The sequence below is a fragment of the Onychostoma macrolepis genome, chromosome 04, assembly GCF_012432095.1.
Source record: "Onychostoma macrolepis isolate SWU-2019 chromosome 04, ASM1243209v1, whole genome shotgun sequence".
Lineage (NCBI taxonomy): Eukaryota > Metazoa > Chordata > Actinopteri > Cypriniformes > Cyprinidae > Onychostoma > Onychostoma macrolepis.
The window spans coordinates 24,387,335-24,399,425 of record NC_081158.1 but is presented as its reverse complement, the minus strand read 5'-3'; the positions used below and the strand labels follow the sequence as shown (position 1 = coordinate 24,399,425).

The following is a 12,091-nucleotide window of genomic DNA, read 5'->3' as shown; positions in this document are numbered from 1 at the left end:
TGAATTAATAATTTCATTTTTAATTAATTAAAAATCAGTTAATACTTTACTGTATGTGGGGAAAAAATATATTAGTAGTTAAATCACAATCTGGTCTATATTTAATTTGTTGTAGCGCAATTAAACATTTTGTGTGCTCTTTACTTTATATTTATATGACTCTTATTTTGCAAGAGTACTACTTCCGGTGTGTTGATGCTGATGACATATTAAGCTAGTTGAAGGCTAACTGTGTCAAACGCAGAACCATACTAGATTTCGGGACCAGTGTCACTGTTATTTAGTTTCTTTTCATCATTTTAAAGCTTTAATCATGATGCAATTCATAGTAAGTACTTACATCTGTTCGTGAGATTGTAAACGTGTGTTTATTCGCTTGCTAGTTCACATTGTAGTAGCTAACAACTAAGTAACTAACGTTAGCTAATCAAAGGGTTTCATTTGAGCTAAATATAAACGTTTACAGCCGGATCATTTATAATATAGAAGAATGTATCTATCTGTGATATAATTTTTTTTGTTTGTTTTTTCAGCTTGGCTTCACTCTGGGGAACGTGGTTGGCATGTATCTGGCACAGAATTACGAGGTTATAAAAACAACATTTATTCACATATTAACTCTGTCTAAAATCTTATAATAAATGTAAAATGTTTTAATAAGACTGGACTAAATAGCATTAGTCTTTAAATGGAGAACAGCTCCACTGTGATCAATGTCTGATATGATTTATTTGTTTATAACTTTTTCAAGGTACCCAATATTTCAAAGAAAATCGAGGCCTTTAAGAAGGATGTGGAGGCCAAGAAGAAACCCCCAGAATAAGGGACACAAGTAACGTGTGGAAATATGGCAAATTGTAATTAACTGAAGATGGAGGGATATTTAAGAATAAGAATATAATATAGGCTAGTATGTGTTAAAGTATAAACAGAGCCCTCAAGGTGCACAGTATATTCCAAGTGTCAAATAGTGCCTCAAAATCAAAATCGTTTTGAAAGTTGACGTGTTATGCATTTTGCATTGTATAGAGATGCATATCTCTCTCTCTCTCTTTTTTTTTTCTTTTCTTCCTAAATCAGGGTAAATTTGTTTACACCTGATTTTTTCTTTGCTGTTACATTTTGGATAATTATTCATTAATATATTTTAAAAACTCAATGGGATATTTTTTTTTGTCAGAAACAGCTTGCAGTGTGATGCAGTTCTTGGGTTTCCTGTATTTGTGGAGAAACATGTTTGCAGTGCAAAATAATGTTTTCGAAACAAATTACTGCAATGTTTTATAAAGGCTTCTTAATATTATGAAATAAAGTTCTGAGATTATACTAATAAAATGCTTGTTTTAAGTTGTTGGTTGCCAATATTGTTATTTTATGTTATTTTCTAGTAATACTTATTAAATAAATATCACTTATAAGTATCCAATGATAAAGTTCTACACATTACATTTTTGTTAATTAAATTGGTAACACTTTACAATAAGGTGTCATTTGTTAACATTAGTTAATGTATTAACTAACATGAACAAACAATTAACAATGCATTTATTACACTGTTTATTAATCTTTGTTAATGTTAGTTAATGAAAATACAGTTGTTCATTGTTTATTCATGTTAGTTCACAGTGCATTAACTAATGTTAACAAAGACAACTTGTGATTTTAATAATGCATTAGTAAATGCTGAAATTAATATTAACTAAGATTAATAAGTGGTGTAGAAGTATTGTTCATTCTTAGTTCATGTTTACTAATGTTGTTAACTAATATTAACTAATGAACCTTATTTTAAAGTGTTACCATTAAATTTAGGTAGAACTTGAGAAGTGCAACATTCAAATTAAAACTTTATTCTTTTCATGCTATAAAAAACATTGCTGGATAATTTGTCTAAAATACACCAGAGATTCAAGGGGTTAGCATGATGCTTAAAAAAATAATGTGACATTATGATATATATAACTGATATATTTTTCATGAAAAATGCCAAAAACATGCACTTACCATTCTTATATGAAAGTATACATCAGATAAAAATAAAGAACGGTAAAATTACATACAGACCCGTTAAAAATTTGAAACAATGTAGAAACTTCAACGTGTATGATGTTAAAAGCATGCATGTGTGCATATATATATATATATATATACAGGTGCTGGTCATATAATTAGAATATCAAAAGTTGATTTATTTCACTAATTCCATTCAAAAAGTGAAATTTGTATATTATATTCATTCATTACACACAGACTGATATATTTCAAATGTTTATTTCTTTTAATTTTGATGATTATAACTGACAACTAAGTATCTCAGAAAATTAGAATATTACCAATACAAAGAAAGGATTTTTAGAAATCTTGGCCAACTGAAAAGTATGAAAATGAAAAGTATGAGCATGTACAGCACTCAATACTTAGTTGGGGCTCCTTTTGCCTGAATTACTGCAGCAATGCGGCGTGGCATGGAGTCGATCAGTCTGTGGCACTGCTCAGGTGTTATGAGAGCCCAGGTTGCTCTGATAGTGGCCTTCAGCTCATCTGCATTGTTGGGTCTGGCATATCGCATCTTCCTCTTCACAATACCCCATAGATTTTCTATGGGGTTCAGGTCAGGCGAGTTTGCTGGCCAATTAAGAACAGGGATACCATGGTCCTTAAACCAGATACTGGTTGCTTTGGCACTGTGTGCAGGTGCCAAGTCATGTTGGAAAATGAAATCTGCATCTCCATAAAGTTGGTCAGCAGCAGGAAGCATGAAGTGCTCTAAAATTTCCTGGTATACGGCTGCGTTGACTGTGGACCTCAGAAAACACAGTGGACCAACACCAGCAGATGACATGGCAGCCCAAATCATCACTGACTGGAAACTTCACACTGGACTTCAAGCAACATGGATTCTGTGCCTCTCCACTCTTCCTTCAGACTCTGGGACCTTGATTTCCAAATGAAATGCAAAATTTACTTTCATCTGAAAAGAGGACTTTGGAACACTGAGCAACAGTCCAGTTCTTTTTCTCCACAGCCCAGTTAAGATGCTTCTGACGTTGTCTCAGGTTCAGAAATGGCTTGGTAGCCCTTTTCCTGAAGACGTCTGAGCGTGGTGACTCTTGATGCACTGACTCCAGCTTCAGTTCTCTCCTTGTGAAGCTCTCCCAAGTGTTTGAATCGGCTTTGCTTGACTGTATTCTCAAGCTTGCGGTCATCCCTGTTGCTTGTGCACCTTTTCCTACCCAAATTCTTCCTTCCAGTCAACTTTGCATTTAATATGCTTTGATACAGCACTCTGTAAACAGCCACACCTTTCAGTAATGACCTTCTGTGACTTACCCTCTTTGTGGATGGCGTCAATGTTCGTCTTCTGAATCATTGCCAAGTCAGCAGTCTTCTCCATTATTGTGGTTTCAAAGAACAAGAGATACCCAGAATTTATACTGTAGGGATGGTCATTTATTCAAACTCAAATGTAAATATTCTAATTTTCTGAGATACTGAATTTGGGATTTTCCTTAGTTGTCAGTTATAATCATCAAAATTAAAAGAAATAAACATTTGAAATATATCAGTCTGTGTGTAATGAATGAATATAATATACAAGTTTCACTTTTTGAATGGAATTAGTGAAATAAATCAACTTTTTGATGATATTCTAATTATATGACCAGCACCTGTATATATACACACACACACGTCTGGTTTGCTATCCTTGTGGGGACTCTCCATAGGTGTAATGCTTATTCTATTGTGTATATTCTATTGCCCTACACCACCCCTACACCTAAACCTACCCCTTACAGGAAACTTTCTGCATTTTTAGATTTTCAAAAAACTGATTGATTTATTAGCTTGTTTACCCGTGGGGTCCTCAATTTAGGTCCCCACCGTGACACGAGTCCCCATGAGTCTGTGTGTATTCAGGTTTAAGACCCCACCTGAATAGAAAAACAGGTGTACACACACACACACACACACACACATATATATCTATGGTTGAAAGTGTGCTGTTGTAAATATTGACCGGCAGATGGCGCGGTGGACACGGAAGTAAACAACTTTCTCAGTATTCCAAACACAACGGTTGCGTTTCTGTGTACATTTATCAATGTTATTATGGTTAAAATTATGTATGTAAACTACGACATATTACAGTAAATATATATATTTTTAAATATAGTCTAATATTTACTACATTGACTTTTACCACGTCATCACAGGGCACGCAAAAACGCAGTAAATATCTTAAAACATGCTTTAGATCTTTTTTTTTTTATTTTTTTTTTTTTTTTAGCATTGTACTTATTGAAAATAGAAATTATTCAAAATGTTAAATTAATACGAGATGCATTAGGTTTGTAAAGTTTTTCCGGAAGTCGAAAGTGAGTGTTTCCGGTACGCGTGGCCGGTTCTGTGACAGCTGCTGAGCGAGACAAGCCAAGATGATTTCCCTCACCGACTCCCAGAGTAAGATTAACATAACCTGTCTCACTGACAGCTCTTCCTCAGACAATGTCTAGCGCCAGTGCTTTCATCTGCAAAGCCTGTTGTCTTTATTATTTCGCCTGTCTGAGTATTTATGTGTGTGTGCAGCTGCAACACACGTAGAAGTCTAACGTAAAAGTCATTGGCGGTGAATTACATGTCAATAAACAGGCAAAATAGATGCTCTGGCTTAAAAACCGCTTTAATGTTGATGGTGAACTGCACCAGACTGATTGCATGAAGACAGAACAGTCCTATAAACATAGTTTTATGCATATGATCATCATAATAATCAATAAGAAATGATCATATCAGCAAATAATATCTAACATTTATGTGGTATTAAATGCAAATTATATGTATTGGTTTAATTGTATGGCTTTCCCTCTCTCAACAGAAATTGGAATGGGGCTAACAGGATTTGGTGTATTTTTTCTGTTTTTTGGGATGATCCTGTTTTTCGATAAAGCTCTCCTTGCCATAGGAAATGTGAGTGTTCTCATGCTGTCGTTTATATATTTTAACAACATTTTTTGGTTATGCCTTACATATTTATATTATAACTATATGATCATTTTTAGTTATACTAATCAGAAACGAATATAAACAGTGTATATATATTATTTGTTTCTTATCAGAGTAATTACAAGATATTTTTTAAAAATGTGTCTCACACACACACACAATGTGTATTACATTAGGTTGTAATATACAGTATATTACAACAGGTTTTTTTTTTTTTAATTTCATGCGTGTGCTAGTTTCTGAACAATTTCTTTCATATAACTTTGTTGTGAATAGTATTGTTCTGCTACTTTTTCCATCATATTCTTCATTATACTGCCCTAGATTTTCCTGGTATTAAGTGTTCTCTCATAATAGCTAAAGTACAACATTTTTATACCGTAATTTGTTATAAACTTATATGTGACCCTGGACCACAAAACCAGTCTTAAGTCGCTGGGATATATTTGTAGCAATAGCCAAAAATACACTGTATAGGTCAAAATTATAGATTTTACTTTTATGCCCAAAATCATTAATATATTAAGTAAAGATCATGTTCCATGAAGATATTTTGTAAATTTACTACTGTAAATATATCAAAAAGTCGTTTTTGATTAGTAATATGCATTGCTAAGAATTCATTTGGACAATTTTAAAGGTGATTTTCTCAATATTTTGATGTTTTTGCACCCTCAGATTCCAGATTTTCAAATAGTTGTATCTCGGCCAAATATTATCCTATCCTAACAAACCATACATTAATGGAAAGCTTATTTATTTATACACTTAAGACTGGTTTTGTGGTCCAGGGTCACATATTATGAGTGCACATAGACACACATAAGCACAGATTCCTCAACCCAAAGGCAGTTTCTGTCTCTTACCGCTCTCTTGGTCTTCATTTGTCTCAGATCCTTTTTGTTGTCGGCCTGGCGTTTGTAATCGGGCTGGAGAGGACGTTCAGGTTCTTCTTTCAGAAGCACAAAATGAAAGCCACCGGCTTCTTCCTAGGAGGCGTCTTTATAGTGCTGATCGGATGGCCCATCATCGGAGTGATTCTAGAGTTTTATGGCTTCTTTCTTTTATTCAGGTATTTTTACAGGATTAGAAATCTCTTATCAAGGCAAATTATGCATCTACATAACTAGTAGCTCTAAGCTGATATGTTAGAGGTTGAATGGTTTCGAACAGACCGATGTCAGTACAGATTGGCTGAAGGCAGATATAGATATTATGTATGCAAATTGAGATATTAAATTACGTAATTTAACAGTAAATGAAAAAAAGTGAAAATTAAATGAACACTTATTTTACACAATATTAAGTAAAATGATTATATTATTTTTAAAAATGAATGTACGTTATTTATGAAGTCTGTTGGTAGATTTTGGAACTGAAAGAAAAGTGAACTAACATTTCGGATCAATAATCCCAATTAATTCCTAATGATATATCAGTCCACATGCTAATGCCTTCTCTTCTCGTGTAGGGGATTCTTTCCAGTGGTCGTAGGCTTCATCAGGAGAATTCCTGTGCTGGGATACTTGCTGAATCTTCCCTTCATTAGTGGGGTAAGTTTTACCCAGCAGGGTGATGAAGAAGAGATCTTTATCTCCATATAAGGGTCCTCTAAGATTGCAGTGAATTTAACACGTCCTAACCAGGCATTATGTAATAAATGACAAATAACAAACATGAAAAGTGTAAATGAGCTGCCAAACCATTAAACAAATATGTTCTGATTGAATGTGATTGTGTTAACATTTACACTATCAGTGTGAACCGACAAATTAATAATCAATATAAACCTATTACATCATGTCTGTTTAGGACAAAGTCTTCAAATAAATTCACTTCAAAAGCTTTTGCTTGCTTTAGCAGCCATGAGACTAACATGCTTTTCCACTAAAAGTAATACAAATCAAAAGAAAACTACTTATATTCCAATATTAAGGGCTTTGTGATGAAGTAATATTTTTCCTTAGTTTTTAAAAAATACCATCTTAATACATGAGAATTCTATTCTATCTGAAATTACATATATTATTGTTAGAAATTTATTTAATTTTTTTTTCAGTAAGGATGCATTAATCAAAAGTGACATTAAAGACATTTATAATATTACAATATCCTGAAATGATGTCAAATGTAATATTTTTGTGAAACATATTCTCACAAAAATATTTAGCAGCACTGTTTTAAGCATTGGTAATAAGAAGTAGTAAAGTTTCCTGAGCAGCAAATCAGCACATAAGAATGATTTCTGAAGGATCATGTGACACTGAAGACTGGAGGAATGATGCTGAAAATTCAGCTTCACCATAACAGAAATAAATTATATTTTATAATGCATTTAAAAAAGAAAATGGGTATTTTAAATTGTAATAATCTTTCACAGTATTACTGTATTCCTGTATTTTTGATCAAATAAATGCTGCCTTTGTGAGCATAAGAGACTCCTTTCAAAAATTTTACCGACCCCAAACTTTTGTATATCAATCAACTACATAACCTGAACTGAAGATACCACTCAACTAGTGGCTAACACGCATTTGTTTTCACGCCATGAGTGTCTTTCAACGTCTGTTTGTTCTTTTAATGCCTTCCTAAGGCTGAGCGGACAGTCAGCCATCTTGGTCAGTCACTGCTAATTGTGTCTTGCATGCGAGCATGAATCATGCTGTCCTGTGTGCACTGAGTATTTTAAGTGATAAAGGTGTCATGAATCAGAATATATTATTCTAATGATTTATTTATTTATTTATTTTTTAAAGTGTCCTAATCCTTCCATACCTCTTTTTGTTTCTCCAGTATGTGGACAAAATGAGTGAAAGCAACAACATGGTTTAAAAGACTCTTTTTTTACCACTTATTTATGATGGATTTTCTAAAGCTTTACCTTAAAACAGCCATGAGAAGTATAGAGGTCGTATTACCGAAGCTTTATATTCAGACGTGTTTCCATTGTAAGGACGTCTGAGTGATATTTACGTCAGTGAAAAGCAAACTGTGCAGTGTGGAAAACAAGCCACTCCTTCGTTGGCCGGCCAAAGCAAAGCTGCGTCACAACATCCAGCATCACTGCATCCCTGAACAACTGTGCCCTACTTTATAAAAGCAAACTTCGTCAAGAAGTTACTGGAGATCCTCTCACGAGGAACGTTTGTTTGAATGTGTAGAAGCGACTTCTGGAAGTCTGTATTCTGTTACAGTAATGGCCTTGTTACATGGTTGTGTCTATAATTGTATTTTAAAGAGGGAGGAGAGCTTGATGACTCCAATTTCTATTTTTTTCCTTATCACACCTGCTGAAACTGTGTGATATTTACACTTTATTGTAAAATTAAACTGTTACTAATTAGACTGGCATATAGAGATGTTGTTATTATTATTATTAACTATTTTTTCTCTGTCTTCAAAAATGGTGGGATTTCAGAATGGTTTAGCTGCCACAAACTTTTGTAAATATAAATTTAAAAACTTGAAATGAGGTCGGTGTCATTATTCTTATTCTTATCGCTTTATTAGGTATTGACACATCATTTGGGGATCCTCAAAAGGGGCTTTGAAATGTGTTGGTTTGGTTTTTGGTTGTAATATTAATATTCTAAAATAATTATATTTTTATATGAATAAATTATTATTAATATTAAATTATCATTGAGAACAACTGTAATTAATGATAATAAATTATATATATATATATATGTATGTATGTGTGTATATGTATATGTGTATACATATGTATATGTGTATATATATATATATACACACACACACACACACACACACACACGTATGTCTACGTGTGTGTATATATATATATGTGTGTGTGTGTGTGTGTGTGTATGTATATGTATATGTATATATATATGTATTGTGACGAGTCGGTGGCCCTCCCCCTTATTATCATCACCACCCCGTCCCTTATTCGCCGCCCTTCACCAGGCTCCCGACAGGAGTGGGTGTGTGAGGGAGGGGCGTAGGAACAGCGAGGGCTGGCGGCGTGTGATGAGGCACAGCTGAATGGAATGAAGCCTCATCACCGCCGCTGTTTAAATGCCAAGCGCGCCTCTCCTCGAGAGACCGGTCTCTTCCCCCGTGCATGCACGCTGGTGTCCTCGTGGGTCCAGGAAGGGTGCGTAGAGGGACTTTCGCGCCACCGGAGATGTGAGCTGCAGAACCCGCGGTCTGGTAGAAAGCCGCACCCGTATGACGGCCGTCGGGCCAGGATGCCGGGTCGTACGAGTCCTGCCAAAGGCCGTGGAAAGAAGAGGAAGAGCCGCCGCCCCTCGTGACCCGGACCAGAGCGGGAGCGCGTGCGGCCACCGGACTCCGCCCCTTACCTGGACCCTCCCTTCCAGAACACTGCCCTCCTTCACAAGCCCCGCAGCACGACGAGGACACCAGATCCCCCTGTTTCTGTTTCTGTTGGACACTTCTTCCCCCTGGACACTTTATTTTATTGTCTTTTTGTTTAATAAAAGCCTCTCCGAGGCCTGACGCCACACCCACTGTGTCTGTCGTTGGCTCCTCCCGTCACAGTATAAAATAGGTAGTGCTGTCAAAGCATCCAAAATAAGTTTTTTTTTTTTTACATAATATGAGTGTGTACTGTGTATATATAAATACAAACACATGCATGTATATATTTAAGAAAAATATGTTGTGTTTATATATTAAATATATATATACATGTAATTTATTTCAGTATAACAAAAACAGTACACATACATATATTATGTAAACAAAAACTATTTTGGATGCGATTAATAATTTGACAGCACTAAAAATAATATATATTATTAATTTAATATATAATATATTATTTATATATATTTACATTTTTATTTTTATAGTTCTTGTTGATAAAATGATTAGTCATATTCATTTTTATTAATATGAATATATTATTTCTCTTGTGACCTAAAGAATGACAAATGGTGCCTCAAGTAAATTGAGGAATGAGACAGACTTGTTTTCTTCGGTCTAGTTTTTCCTCTGGCAAGATTTGTTGTTTTGTAATTATTTCAGAGACCATACACATTTAGGCTGTATGCTTCTTATCCATTATTATTCCCTTCTAGAAGAGACATAAATTGCAAGTAATTTGTAGGCAGAGCCCAGCAGATATTTATATATGTAGTGTCAGCAGGGAAACCCCATCAGCAGCTCACTGTTCATTCATAAAAAACGATTAGCTGGTGTATTTGAGACGCTTCATTGCTGAAGGTGTAAACATATCAATACTTTCCGTCCTCTTCTTTTCATTAGTTAGCTATTAAAAGTGCACAAGAATGGACATTTCCCTTCAGCAGCTCTAAAAAGCATCCTAGCTTACAGATATAAGTGTAATCAGCCCTGCGAGCATGTCTTCAAACGTCATAGCAGTAAAGTAGCGTTATTATTTTTAAAGGAAGGGTTAACTAATCGCTCTGAAAGGTTCGTGGTCCGGCCCCGTTGTGAATCAATGGGACTTGACCTATAGCTGAAGACTAATTCATTCAACATTCCCCCACCCTGATGATTATAAATATCAAGGACAGACTTCACAGTCTTCACTTTTGATCTTGCCTCTGAGACTCAACAGCTGAAGAAACGTCTGACACTATGAAAGTAAGTCCACATTCATGCTTAAATTTGTCTCATTTAGCAATTAACTTCTAAATAGACAGAATAATAAAAAGATAGAAGCTAATGTGAATACCTGGAATTTAGTCATTTTAATCTTGTATTGATACTTTTGTGCATAACTAACAACAAAGAGAAAAGAGGTTAAAATACAGTGGCTGATTACAATGCTCTTGATAAATTATATGATATTTTAACGCGACTTCACCCTTTCAGGACTTAAGGACTCTTGCGGCTTATGCACTTGCGCTTTTACTTCTGGCAACATTTGTGTCCCATTCCTGGAGTGCGCCCAAGGTACGATATAATGTTATTTATTTAAACATTTACTATTTTAATTTAAACAATTCAATTATTATAATACAATTTTCAATTAAAAAAATATTTTATGAACATTTTACATTTTTATACATATATGTTAAAATATATATATTATAAAAAATTTATTTTTATAATAAAAAAAAAGTTCTACATGAAAATGCAAATAATGTGTCATTTTATTTACATTTTCACAATTTTAATTGTAAAATTGTAATTATTTGCAATTTATTTTATTATTATTTTTAATTATGTTCTGTATAAAACAGTGCAAATAATCGTATTTTTTATTTTTTTAATTAAAGGGCAGTTTTCAGCGTCGGAATTGGACGCCCCAAGCCATGTTATATCTGAAGGGCACACGTATGTTACTGCTGTTTTTCAATCATATTTGTGTTTAAAACTGCATGTATGATTACTTTTGTTCTGTACGATTTTGAATGAACTTTGTTGTTTATAATAGAGGGACGGCGCTTTGTGTCAGAAGACAGAAATGAAGGGGACTTGTACGACACGATACGCTTAGGTATGATTAATTATTTCAAAATCTCACAGTTACTGACTTCTGTTTTCTAAACTGTTATTTATGCTTGCTAAAACTTGTAATACAACCACTCATCTTAATACTAAGAAAGTGTAATAATAATTGTAAGCTTATAAATAAATATTAGCATTAATATGTAAACTGTCCTTCTCCACAGAGTCACGCAGCCAAAACACAGAAAACCTGAGCATCTCTAAAGCGGCTGCTTTTCTCTTAAATGTTCTCCAGCAAGCCAGAGATGAGGGTGAGCCTTACTAAAACCAGCTAAAAGAGCACCAACAACTCACTCTTTCATCTGAATACTTCCAGTTTTGTGAGCCATGTGGAATTTAATGTTTTCAAGTTCATCCTCCGCTACAGTGATGCCCGTGTTTGACATCTCTGAAGGTTCATCACTCACTGTTCAACACTATTACAGCTAGATTTGAGTAATGTAGAGTTCTGTGTGTCTCCAGATTGTTTGTATGATTCCACTTGGACTGATCATTGAAATAACAAAGACTGATAGGAAGGTTATTATTTTATTTCTTTATTTCTTTCAGGCGAAATAATGGGTTGTTTTTTCGAGACACATCTTGGAAAAGAGACTATTTATGATGATTGAAATTATGT

General features: G+C 34.3%; 3 protein-coding genes across 4 annotated transcripts; all 3 read left to right on the top strand.

Annotated features, from left to right (window-relative positions):
* The first annotated feature begins 190 nt into the window (after window positions 1–190).
* Window positions 191–1,346, top strand: stmp1 (short transmembrane mitochondrial protein 1). Its single transcript, XM_058773567.1, has 3 exons — window positions 191–328; window positions 534–587; window positions 752–1,346. The coding sequence occupies exons 1-3, from the start codon at window positions 314–316 to the stop codon at window positions 821–823; spliced, it is 141 nt and encodes a 46-aa protein (XP_058629550.1). The 5' UTR covers window positions 191–313; the 3' UTR covers window positions 824–1,346.
* A 2,305-nt stretch (window positions 1,347–3,651) lies between these two features.
* golt1ba (golgi transport 1Ba) lies at window positions 3,652–9,550 on the top strand. 2 transcript variants are annotated; one of them, XM_058773522.1, is made up of 6 exons: window positions 3,652–4,461; window positions 4,877–4,968; window positions 5,898–6,076; window positions 6,476–6,557; window positions 7,598–7,622; window positions 7,798–9,550. In XM_058773522.1, exons 1-6 carry the CDS (start codon window positions 4,437–4,439, stop codon window positions 7,815–7,817), a joined length of 423 nt encoding a protein of 140 aa, XP_058629505.1. In that variant the 5' UTR covers window positions 3,652–4,436; the 3' UTR covers window positions 7,818–9,550. The 2 variants fall into 2 exon arrangements, with proteins under 2 accessions (XP_058629505.1, XP_058629506.1); XM_058773523.1 differs by lacking the exon at window positions 7,598–7,622 and having other exon boundaries at window positions 4,268–4,461; window positions 7,798–9,548.
* Window positions 9,551–10,310: 760 nt separating this feature from the next.
* Window positions 10,311–11,833, top strand: spx (spexin hormone). The gene is made up of 5 exons (XM_058773524.1): window positions 10,311–10,602; window positions 10,834–10,914; window positions 11,241–11,298; window positions 11,399–11,461; window positions 11,637–11,833. Exons 1-5 carry the CDS (start codon window positions 10,597–10,599, stop codon window positions 11,735–11,737), a joined length of 309 nt encoding a protein of 102 aa, XP_058629507.1. The 5' UTR covers window positions 10,311–10,596; the 3' UTR covers window positions 11,738–11,833.
* The last annotated feature ends 258 nt before the right edge of the window (window positions 11,834–12,091 follow it).